At 48.7% G+C, this 12,028-nt stretch overlaps 1 protein-coding gene across 7 annotated transcripts in view; it reads right to left on the bottom strand.

Moving 5' to 3' along the window:
* ZC3H3 (zinc finger CCCH-type containing 3) overlaps window positions 1-12,028 on the bottom strand; it is a 184,297-nt gene that overhangs the window by 42,501 nt on the left and 129,768 nt on the right. For all 7 annotated transcript variants that reach the window (XR_012672206.1, XM_075141051.1, XM_075141050.1 and 4 more), the window contains exons 6-7: window positions 4,525-4,606; window positions 1,752-1,907 (exon numbers count right to left, since the gene is read on the bottom strand). Coding sequence is in view for 6 of the 7 variants with exons in the window: in XM_075141051.1 (XP_074997152.1) it covers window positions 1,752-1,907; window positions 4,525-4,606 (238 nt within the window). In the remaining variant the exon portion in view is untranslated. The remainder of the gene's footprint in view (window positions 1-1,751; window positions 1,908-4,524; window positions 4,607-12,028) is intronic.

The raw sequence follows: 12,028 nt of genomic DNA, 5'->3' as shown, positions 1-12,028 counted from the left end.
CAGGGTAAGGAGACACAAGACCAGGAGTAAATCAGCGTTGTCCTCTAGTGATCCATGGAAATGGGGCAGGAAGGAGACCCAAAAGACCTCAAGGATCAGTAAATCCTAACGTATGCAAGGAGCACAGCCCAAAACCAAACTTGGTCACCAAACATAAGAAGAACCAAGGATTCAAAGTGAGGACTCAGTAGCCGGCATCCCTTGTCCTCTGTGTCACCAGAAGGAATACTGAGCCAGACACCTTGGACACATGCGCCTCGGTGCTCGTGAGGATGTGTTATGGGAGAATGAATGAGAGCGAGTGAAATCAGTTTAAAAAAAAAAAAATCACCTTTCCCTCCTATATGGTCTCCCATCGAGCTTTGTGCAACCTCCAAATGATTTCTAGCACAGCAGCAATTTTACGGAGAAATTACTCAAGGAGTTCATCAGTGGAGTTGGCTTTTCTACACTTTTTAAACGACTAATAATATAGTTTAATCAACTGTTGGGCAGGTATAATGAGCTGGCAACATGAATCAGCTCTCCCGTAATAAATTATCAAGTCTTGTAGCTGCATGGCGTCACAGGCTGAAGGATTTAAACCTGTTGCATGGATCCAAGCGGATCTGAGAAATGCTGCTAGAAGAAATCACGCGGTGCGTGGTCAGGGCAGGCTCTCAAGTCACTCAGCTCAGATCTGCACCGCTCCGATATCTGCACTAGGTATTACCCAGGACCCACAAAATCATTCAAGTCAGACGGTCTCTTTGGGGACTGGCTAAATGTTTTAGCCTCTGAATTCCACCTGGCAAACCCTGATGGTATCTTCAACCTGACAGCAGTAAGTAAATAACCAAGAACTATTATTCTGATTATATTTGAGAAATGTTGATTTGATCTTATTACTAATTCTTAAAACACTACTCTGATTTTTTAAGGTTTTTTTTAGAGCTTCTGTACTATGATACGGAAGGTTCCTTATTAGACATAAACATCCTGGTGATGGTATCCACCTCCAAAATGTGAAATAAGTATTTCTGTAATCCCTACAGCCTGTGCAGAACAACCAAAATGTGTGTATTTAATTTGGACGCTAGTTGTGCGATGCTTTATTAGCATTAATAGGTATAAAATGCTGTGTAAATTTAGAAAAAAATTACCAGAAGAGATTAAATAGACTATGATTCTCCAATCTGGGAAGTTTGGACAGAGAGGGGAGGACTATATAGTTATAAACGGTGCCTAGAAGGTGATCAGGGGATTATTATTCCATCCTTCTCAAGAACCACGAGTGAGGAGGCGTCCAGTGCAATACTTGAGCAGCCAGTGGAGGAAGCACTTTTCACGCAGTCCATAATTCAGTTGTGCAACGCATTGCCATAAACACCATGAGTTAAAGAAAGGACTAAATAAGTTCACAAAAAAACAAAAGAACTGCTGACTATTACATGATGATGGTTTGGTGGCAACCTCTGGCAGCTGAAAAACCAAACCCTACCAGGCTGCAGGGTTTCACTTTCAGAAGCTGAGAGGTCCCAGCCAGGTCCCTTCTCTGTGCACCTCATCTTGTCCTCCTCCTGTAGGTACCTGCCAGCCCAACAGCGTTGGGCAGATCCTGGGCCTGACCCAGAACAGCTGTTCTCATGGTCTTACATCTCCGTTATTGGGTTGTTTCCCCGGGGAATATCACATGAGGAAGCACCAAAGCCAACCAATGGTCCACTCTACTGTGATGGGCCAAAGCATGCGGTTGCTGTGTCCATCCATACCTGGTGCAGACGGCCACTTTCTCCGGATCGTGGATGTAGGGGCAGCTCTCCCCGCGATTACACTTGCCAAAGCGGTTGTAGTACATGCAGTATTCCTTCTTCTTTTTCTTCTGCTTGGCTTGACGAATGATGGCCAAACTTCGCTGAACAGCACGGCTAAACGGAGAAAGACAGACAGGGTCAGGTTACGTCTCCAACTTCAACGCAACAATGACGTAGAGGAGACAGGCCAACAGCACCTGAAATCACAGAGGAGCCCAAGTTTCACTTTGATGAGAGTGAGATATTCAGGAACTTTGTGCTGGGCCATAAGCTCTTAGTTTTTTTTTATTTTTGGCCAACTTCACCCTGAATCTTTAAAAATCTGCAAGATGAGGCCAATCTCCCTGGAAACATCTGCATTTGGTACACAATAACCCCATGCAGCAGGACAGGTTGTGGCCAACTGCCTAGAAAGCACCTCTGCAGAAGAAGACCTGGGGACCTTAGGGAACAACAAGGCAGCCAGGAGTCAGCCAGGTACCCTTGCGGTGATGATGCCAACTGCATCCTGGGCTGTATGAGCAGGAATGAAGCCAGGAGGATCAGGGAGGGGATCTATCCCCTCTTTTTGGCACTTGCAAGACCACAGCTGGGCACTGGGTCCAGTCTGGGGCTCCCAGTATAACACAGACACTGGTGGATGGCAGTGTGTCTAGTGGAGGCCACCAAGATGGTTGGGACCAGAGCACAGGACATCTGAGCAGAGGCCACGGGCTGATTTGCTCAGCAAGGAGAAGGCCAAGGGGAATCTTCTGTCCTCTCTTGACTTCTTAATGGGATGGTGTAAAGAAGGTGGAACCAGACCTTCTCAGAGAGATATGTTGGAACGACAAGAGGCCCTCTGGGGCAGGAGGAAGGATAGAGCTCTCCAGAGATCCCTTCCCACCTCCATGACCATGACTCTCTCCTATGATTTTAAGAGCATGAAGAGAGCTTCCTGCAGTTTTGGGGAACATGGTGAGGCAGAAAATATCCTCTCCCATGCTGGGCTCGTGCAGCACAGGATGCGAACGCTGAACAACTTAGAGGGCACTTCAGCGTGCGTCCCTGCCAGCTGGCCCGCTGCACTCCCCAGGGCTATTCAAGGTCTTCAAGTGGGCACCTGCTTCTGGACCTCAGTGAATGAGGGTCTACGTGTCAGCCGCAGGAACACAAGGTAACACCAAATATCAGAAAAACTCACTATTAATTGCCTGGTACCACTAAAAGTTACTTAAGGCTATCAAAAGTTGCTTAGCACACGTTTTCCATAAGCTTCCAGCTGAAGAGGTAATTATCCAGCAGCTATAGAGATATATGGGACCAGGAGGAAGAGGGGAAGTGTTGAGATCTGGGTGAATGCAACACTACGGAGGGCACGTTTGGTCTCTCCGGGCAAATAATTAGATGGTACAGCACGGTCAACTCAAGTTTGCAGAGGACACAGTGCTCTGGATGGGGGCAAAGCAAGCCACTCGCCTTAGGTTCTCTGGGTAGTTGTATGCATTGCTTCCTTAGAGACTAAGGATAAATATTTATATATAAAATTATTTTAAGATATGTATAATACATAAATATTATATAATATTTATGTATTTCCAGTCTTGGTCCGGCTCATGCGAGAACCACAGGTCTAAGGATCACAGTAGCATTGCCCACGGTAAATATTCACACAAGGAAACTATTTTGGGGGGGAATGCACACTTTTACCTCTATAATTATTGGTTGTCTGCAGCTCTCACGTTAAAATGCAATGAGAAAAAGACAACTTCATACAGCCAAAATGCTGAATGTGAAAGCCCCATTTCAGCATCAGAAATGCCACCACCTCTTTCACCACAAATGGCCTGGGGGGACACGAAGTCCTACTACAAATTGCTTCCTGGTATTTGAGGTGCTTCCAAGGCTAATGCAAGGCAAGCCTTCAAAAAAAGAATATTTCTTTGCTGAAATTATGATATTGAAAAAAGGCTCTCCCATAGTCAACACCTCGGCTACTTGTGATACCTGGCCAGGTCACCAGCACGTTGACCTGCACAGAAAGCATTTGCAAGCTGGACTCTAGCATCAAATAACTCCGATGGCGCCTTTTAAATTAGTTTATATTAGTGGTAGGATATGATAAAATATAGCTAGAATCTGGCATTATGTCTGTATACAGACATCTGGAACAGACATACTTCAGGAATAAATTTTAGTCTGCTACAATTAAGAGGGACTCGTCTGCAAACGCTCATACTTAAGGACACAATGATATGTGGCACATCTGTAACACAAAAAAAAAAGGCAAGGAGAAAGCAGGCAGGGCGTTGAACACCGACAACATGCCGTCATTCTCCCATACACGGTGCTTTCCAGTTGCCACGTGGCAGGTTTCCAGTTAGCGGGAGAAGAAAAACCTGCAGGTTTGCTGGGTTAAATTGGGATGGGCTTCTGAGTTGGGAGAAAAAAACCAAAATACCCCTTGAAAACAATACGGTTGATTTAAAAAGGGACTTTCCGAGCAGGATTTGGCGTTCTTTGCTCGCAGAAAGGTGATGTTATCCACTAACAACCTTTCAAACTCTTTCCAAGGAGAAACTGCGGCTTTTTGCTGAGCTTAAAAGCACCTCGTAGCAGAGGCTGGGGGAAAAGTAGCGGCCAGAGCTTCACCGAATAAACAGCCAGTTAAATAGCTAAATCTCAAGCTGCTGACACCCTCCCAAGCGTAAATCGCGCGCAGCATCCGGAGGGGGAGCACGCGAGTACAGACCTGGCGATGTATCGGCTCGTAGCTGATCTGTTCAGGCAGCCGGACGGAGAGGAGCCAGGACTGGGCGTGCAATGCAACCTCACTGTTGGAAACAGAGAAAAAAAACATAAATAATTTGCTCAGAATCATAAAATTCTGCAGAAATTCACATGGCCCTCAGTATCTTAGGTCCGCAAAAATGATCAGAGGGCTGGAACGCCTCTCCTATGAATACAGCCTGAGAGAGTTGGGGGTGTTCAGCCTGGAGAAGAGAAGGCTCCGGGGAGACCTTATTGCAGCCTTTCAGTACTTAAAGGGGACTTTTAAGAAAGGTGGGGACAGACTTCTTAGCAGGGCCTGTTGCGACAGGACAAGGGGGAATGGTTTTAAACTAAAAGAGGGGAGATTTAGACCAGATGTAAGGAAGAAATTTTTTACAATGAGGGTGGTGAAACACTGGCACAGGTTGCCCAGAGAGGTGGTAGATGTCCCATCCCTGGGAACACTGAAGTTCAGGTTGGACGTGGCTCTGAGCAACCTGATCTAGTCGAAGATGTCCCTGCCCATGGCAGGGGGTTGGACTGGATGCCCTTCAACGGTCCCTTCCAACCCAAACTATTCTATGATTCTATGATCTTATTGCTTCACCCAAAGCAGCTCCCCCAATCCAGATGAGGGTGAGGATGCTCTTTACGGACCTCCACGTTGTCAGCACCTCTGAAGCCGTCACAGCATAAGTGCTCCTTGCCAACTCCAAACACAGCGGGGATCGTTCCCCTCAGCATCCGAACGTGTCAAAAAAACCCTCTGAGCAACTCGCACGCTTGCGCTATCGGTCCAGCAAATTTCCACGCTTGGCTTGGCTGCTCCCTGCAGCCGGCCGGGGAAGCCCAGCGCCTGCCTCCGATATATGCACCCACATAATTAAATTGTCCTTGACTGGCATAGGAAAGAATGAATTGAAAATAAAGGCTGTATCGCAGCTTTCCAGGTGGTACGAGAGCGGCTCAGTCACTCACCTGCCAGTCCGGGCGTGTTGGGGAGTGAGCGAGTGGAATTTGATAGCGCGGCACCGCGCTCTCCCCGCGCGCGAGCTGTCACTCGGGCTGCCGGCGTCGGCGAAGCCCCATCTGTTCCCTCTGCAAATAAAAGCAGTTGGCGCAGGCGCGATGCCGGCACGGGCGGCACACGCCTGTCGATCAGAGGCATCGAGCAAGCTCCGTGCAACTCACTGGCAAGCGCGTTCAAGCTTGCCGCAAGCTCACTCGAGCTTGCCGCAAGCGCGTCGAGTATCAACCGGGCATTTGAGTCACCGCTGAGGGTTTTTTTGCATTTTTTTTTTGGCTTCCCCCTCGTCGCAGAGCTGCCTCGCTGTAGGAGCATCTTTTCAACTAGTTTTCAGCACTAAAATAAATGCATATCAACTTCGGGTCGCTCCGAAGATGCCGCAGAGCATCTCTCAGCGAGGACGGGGGTTAAGAGGCCAGCGTCCTCGAGCAAGGTTGACCTCCCAATGATGCAGGGAGAAAGATCCAAATTAAAGTCCAACCATTAGGGTAGGGATAGAGCATCCCTCAGCCCTCTGCAATTATGTTTAATGCTCCTTAAAGCAAGCTCAGCAGGACGGGCTATACCAGGAGCCAGCTCCCCAGGGCAGCAGACAACCTCTCTAAATATTTAATACCCGGGCATAAAAGCGGACTCTTGGGGACAAACACGCTCCCATGCTCGTGTGCCATCCTTTTAGTTAAAGCAGTCTGACAACCACATCTTGGCCAGAAAGGAGGAATCACTAAAGAAATAAATAGATAAGGAAATATATAAATGGTGCAACAGTCTCATGCCACTGGTTTTTAATTTATACATAGCAAAAATACATCCATGGCATAATGTTTGGGGTTTTTTTTCCCAGCTTTTATCTTCTGGCAAGAAGTCATGCTATTATACGTGGACAGGCGATGCGCATCTCCCATTACAGGCTCTTGCTGTGAATCAGCTCACAGCCTGGAGGCAGTTTAACCACCCGAGAGCAGGTCCCATCCACGGCAAAATCCCGGTGAGATGCATCCACCCAGCGTGCCGACCAGGTCTGGCAAAGCATCAGGCTGGCAGCTGGCAAAGAAACCCCTCGTCCACGCTTTCCCACCGTCTAATTCCTCATCCCGGTGCAAATCTTCCCCGAACTATTAGAAAACCACCTAAATATTCACCCAGGAGGAGACAGCCCCGCGCTGCGTAACGCTGCTGGTTAAGAAGCTCCGTAATTACGCGTTTTTACTCCGTAATTTGCCATCAGTTGGGATTTACGGAGGAAACTCAGGCTCCGGCACGATGGTATTTTTAGAAGCCTTTGCATCATGCAAAAAGAAGTTTAAATACAAGCAAGGCTCTGCGAGCATCGAAGCAGCAAGGGAGGAGATGCAGGAGCGTGGGTTTGATGTCTCAGACCTTTAAGGAGGTCCGAGAAGCCCAAGTTTTGATTTTTAGAGTGGTTACCGACTCGGAATACCCAGTTAGAGCCGCTACCAAGGGATTTGCATTAATAAATACAAAGTGTCTGATATTTTGCAGACAGTGGAGATTCAGGGTGTATCTGTATCATCAAAGCAACCCACGCGGTGTGAAACCGGGGCTGAGCAAAAGACACCGGAGAACTGGATAAGGGTTAAACTAAAAAATCAGGAGCTAAAATTCGCTGCAGTCTGGACTAAATTAAACAAAAAGCTGAAATGATGCCCCCAGGGCTTGACTCTAATCTTTGGGAGTCTCGTTTGGTCCAAACATAACACACTTTTATTTTGCAGGACAGATGCCAGTCCCAAATCTGTCCCATTTTTCTCCCCGGTTGCTCTCCAACCAGGGAGACCATCAGCGTCGGGATGCAACAGTGCTGTCGGATCAGGAGAGCAACTCGCACATCCCGTATTACGTTTTCTTCTGTATTGCAAAAGTCCCTCGCCGCAAAAATTTAAATAAGCGGCATGGCAAGTTCCTCCCATGTGCACGCTCAAAGGCAGCGGGAACAACAGGGGGAGAGAAAAAAAAAGGATGGAAAAAAAAAAAAGCTGCTGGGGAGAGCATCAAGAACTGCACATTAAGGGCTTTTTAACTGATTACACACAGCACGGCGGCGTCAGGCTTGATATTTTATACCCTGCATAAGGGACAGGTGTTTTTCTCGCTCTGCTTTTCTTTTTCTTTTTTTTTTTCTTCTTCTTAATGATTTAGTCGGTTTGAAGCGCATCATCTGTAAGAAAATACACAGCCCGTGCAAACGGGGTTGTTTCTCTTAATGCATCATCCCAACCTGACACTGGCTGCTCCGGCGGCTCTCGGTGTTATCAAGCGCGAGCGTTGAGAAGTGATTGTTGTACCTAACCCAGCCGTGAGACTCGACGCGTCTCTCCGGAGGGAGCGGGAGCTGTCATGTTCATTAAATGCATGATTACAGCTATGATTAATAGCGGGGGCTACAGCCTAACTCTTTTTTTTTTTTTTTTTTTTTCCCCTGCTCCTCTGAAGGAATCCACAGCCGAGCGGTCCCGCGGTGTTTTCCACAGCGTTCGCCTCCCGCTTGAAATTCCAGCTTTTGATGGAAAAGGGGAAAGAGGGACAATTTATCCCTGTCGAAGACTCCACAACCACAAAAAATGCTTAAAACGAGGGGGTCGGATGCTACACCCCTCCACCAACAGCCATAGATTAATTAATTAGGACCTTTTTTTTCCATAACCCCAAAACAGAGCTCAAGGCTCAAGGGGCTCCATCTCCTGCATCCTGGTCCTTCTCCTCCAGGGAAAGGTTGGCAGATATTTGCCTCGGCAGCCCAGGAACCGCTCTTGGGACAACGCTCGGTACTTTCCAGGATGCCAGCACGGGGAGCGGGATGCTCCCCTGCTCAGTTCCCCCTTGCCCAAGGGCTTGCGATGCAATGAATTCACACCGAAAAGGACGCTTGAAATTTTCCGTTGCGTTAAAAATCGGCTGCAAATATTGCACGGAGGGAGCGCGGTTAATTATTACCTGCTTAATTATTTAGGAAGGACTTTATTGCTCCTAGGGCACAGCTCAAGGACCAGGACCTTATCATGTGGAAAGGTCTGTTTGCACATCTGATTTAGTAATTTATTTTTTATATGGTGGAAAGACTGTAGAAAATGGAAATAGCCTAAAAAAAGGGAGAAGTTGCAGAACTGGGGCGCGCCGGGGCCAAGGGATGCGCAAGAGCGTGAGAGCTCGTTAGGGTGCCCGACCCAGCGGGCAGGTCACCCTCCTTGGGGACAGAGGAAACTGCTGAGCCCATTGCTGCCCATCTGCTTCAACTGCTCCAAATCAAGGATAATTTATGGAAATCTTACACAGGGAGGGAAACAACCAGGGCTTGGCCCAAGCGACCGCGGCTGGCAGACAATCGGCTCCACCATCCGATGCTCCGATTCGGGGATGACTGTAACGGGGTCATCCCAGCTTCCCGATATTTTTTGCTCACCAAGGGAAGGGGTTTTGCCGTTAACCGCACTTGTTTCTGCTCAGCCTGTTTCACGCGTGACCTTGGAACCCAGGAAAAGGCTTCCTTGAACCACGCCGGCTCCTTTAATAAGTCCCATTATAACTCGGCTTCGCCTGCCGCGGCGCAAGCAGCCTACTTCAGAAACAGCCAAGCGATTCATTTTGCGAGGCTCTCCTTCGCTTTATTGCTGAACAAAAAGTTTTGAGGCTGGCACTCCGGGAAATTTATTTCTTTAATTATTATTCATTTAAGTGGGTTCCACTGTTTCAGATGATCAGCACTAGCAGCTGCTGGGGGTAATTTATTTTACTCACCGGACAGCAGAAGCCCTCACTCTCCAGCAGGTAACAGCAAAGCAAGGGATGAGCTGCTGTTACACGAGCGCAGCTTTTCGTGCTCTCCTGCCTGGTTGCACCCCAGCTCCTATGCATGTCCCTGGGTCAGGAGGTTACAAGTGTTTTATTAATGAAGCAACCTCAATTAATGAAGCATGCTCCGGGTTTGATATTGTTGTACAAGCAGATGCTTGCAAGGAGCCTGGAGCAGCTGCTGCGGAGCATCCCCCGAGCCCTGCAAGCTCTGGTCTACACCACTGCTGGATCTAGCGGTGCTCCTCAAGGAGACCAGGTCCCTGCCCACCAGCACTTGCAATTCCAGAGTCAAGGGATTGAGCTCAAACAGGACCAAGGGATTGAGCGATCCCAGAACAAAGGGATTGAGTTCAAAAGGGGCAAGAGATTGAGTAACCACAAAGCCAAGGCGTTGAGATTGAAGGGGCCATGGAATTGAGCTCAAGAGGGGTAAGGGATTGAGCAATCCCAAAGCCATGGGATTGAGCGTGAAGGGGTCAAGGGATTGAGCAATCCCAAAACCAAGGGATTGAGCTCAAAAGGGGTCAAGGGATTAAACTCCAAAGGGGTAAGGGATTGAGCAATCCCAAAGCCATGGGATTGAGACTGAAGAGGCCAAGGGATTGAGCAATCCCAAAACCAAGGGATTGAGCTCAAAAGGGGTCAAGGGATTAAACTCCAAAGGGGTAAGGGATTGAGCAATCCCAAAGACAAGGGACTGAGCCCGAAGAAGCCAAGGGATTGAGCTCAAAAGGGGCAAGAGATTGAGCAATCCCAAAGCCAAGGGATTGAGATTGAAGGGGCCAAGGGATTAAGCAATCCCAAAACCAAGGAATTCAGCTCAAAGGGGCTGAGCACAAGTGGGCTCCAGCACAAGCGACACCAAAACCAGCTGAAACCTGAGGAAATCAACACTCCAATTTTCGCTGTTCTCACACCTTTGTGCTTTGGGTTGGCCTCTCCTCCACCAGCTTCTTCCTTACCCCTCCACCAAGGGAGGTGGTCCCAACACATTCAAAGTGTTCTGCAGAAAGAAGGCAGGAAAGTTGAGGCCACCACGGGCAAATAAGCTACTGCAGCTTGGGTTGCTCCCACGCACCAGATGAGCTGCTCTAACAGCCATGGACCAGGGGAAAAGGCAAAGCCCGGCACACCGGGGCAAATGCTCCCTAATTCCTATCTGAACACCTGCATTAAAAGTGCCACCAAGCAGAGGTGGCAGAGGATGGGTGGTGGAAATGTTCCAGTCCTACATCTTTCCTTCTTTTTTAAAAAGCCGAGCGGCTCGGAGGAGGAAGCATCGTTCACGCAAGCCCTCAGCCAGCCCAACGGCAATGCTGAGCACTTTATCATCCTTGTAAATGCGGAAAGTGCATTTCTGCAGCGCTCAGCACTTCTAAAATTAGTTGGTAAACAAGGAGCCGAGAGCGCATTTTCTTCCAGCGCATGGCTCCTTGCGCCGTGGTTATCTTCCTCCTCCTTTCGCCAAGTGTGGAGTTCTCCCACCGCATCTGAAACTGTGTTCGTGAGCATCAGTCATCCGTCTTCAGCGTGATGCAGCGGAGGAGCTCGCATCTTCAGTCTCCCCAGCTGTGCACTAAGATACTGTCACAGGAGGATGGGGAAACTGAGGCAGGAGGGGATGTTACGCAGCAGGATGGAGGGAGGGAGCACGTCTAGATGCAGGGAAAGACCCTCAGCCCCGGAGGGTTGAACTTAACCTTGTGTTTAGAAATAATTTGCTCCTCTGCTCTCTGCAGTCAGAGCCACAGCCGTGCCACCGTCACAGCTGCATTGGGAGACACGTGGCAGCAGCTTGGGAGAACGTAAAGCTCCTCTTAAACCTCCACCTTTGGGAGCAATCATGTGTTCTCCAAGGCTTCTGGGTCCTACGGTTGCAGAGAAAAATTGAAAACCCCCAATAAATAAAATCAGCTGCCACCCATGAGCATCTCTCCGGCGGACAAAGCCCAGCCACGCTAGTGCCCCTAAAGCCACCAGCCTTTCGTCACACCGGGGCTCCCGCACGCTTCCCGGGAGGCAAATCCTCATCCGAGGAAGTGATGCAGGTGAGGGTTTGCCCATAGAAAGCAGCCTGGACACCGGCAAAACACCACCGGAGCCAGCCCCAGCTCACGGTGTGCAATACCTCTCACCACGGCGGTGGCGGCTGGTGCCTAGATTGGGGTCAGGGCTGCCTTCCGGACAATGTCAAACCTTAATTTGGTTTCTGCTGTTTTCAATCTTGTATAGGGCTGTGGGGTTTTTTTTTATTTTCCCTTTCAAATTTCTTTGTGAAATGCTACGTTGCCAGGACCTTCTGCTGCTTTCCCCAATTTCATAGAAATTCCACAAGTGTCTGAACGTCTTAGCAGCTGTAGAAAGAAATGAAAGAGAGGTTCGTTGTGAGCAAAGAAACCCAATTATTACGCTTGCTTAATTAATTGCAACGTATCGAACGCTTTCCACACCGTCCCGATGCCTATTTTCTAATACATCTGCAAAGCGAAAAACAGATCTTTGCAGAAATACTGGTTACAGCCAACACCATCCCAGGGGTAAAGGGCTCTTCCATGTCTGATACTGCATCTTCGTCCTGCACGGGGACGAGGAGCGGGTGTCTGAGACCTGTGTTTGCAGCCAGACGTTTTCTTCTGAGCCTTTT

The sequence above is a fragment of the Calonectris borealis genome, chromosome 2, assembly GCF_964195595.1.
Source record: "Calonectris borealis chromosome 2, bCalBor7.hap1.2, whole genome shotgun sequence".
NCBI lineage: Eukaryota > Metazoa > Chordata > Aves > Procellariiformes > Procellariidae > Calonectris > Calonectris borealis.
This window is presented reverse-complemented; position numbering and strand designations above follow the sequence as displayed.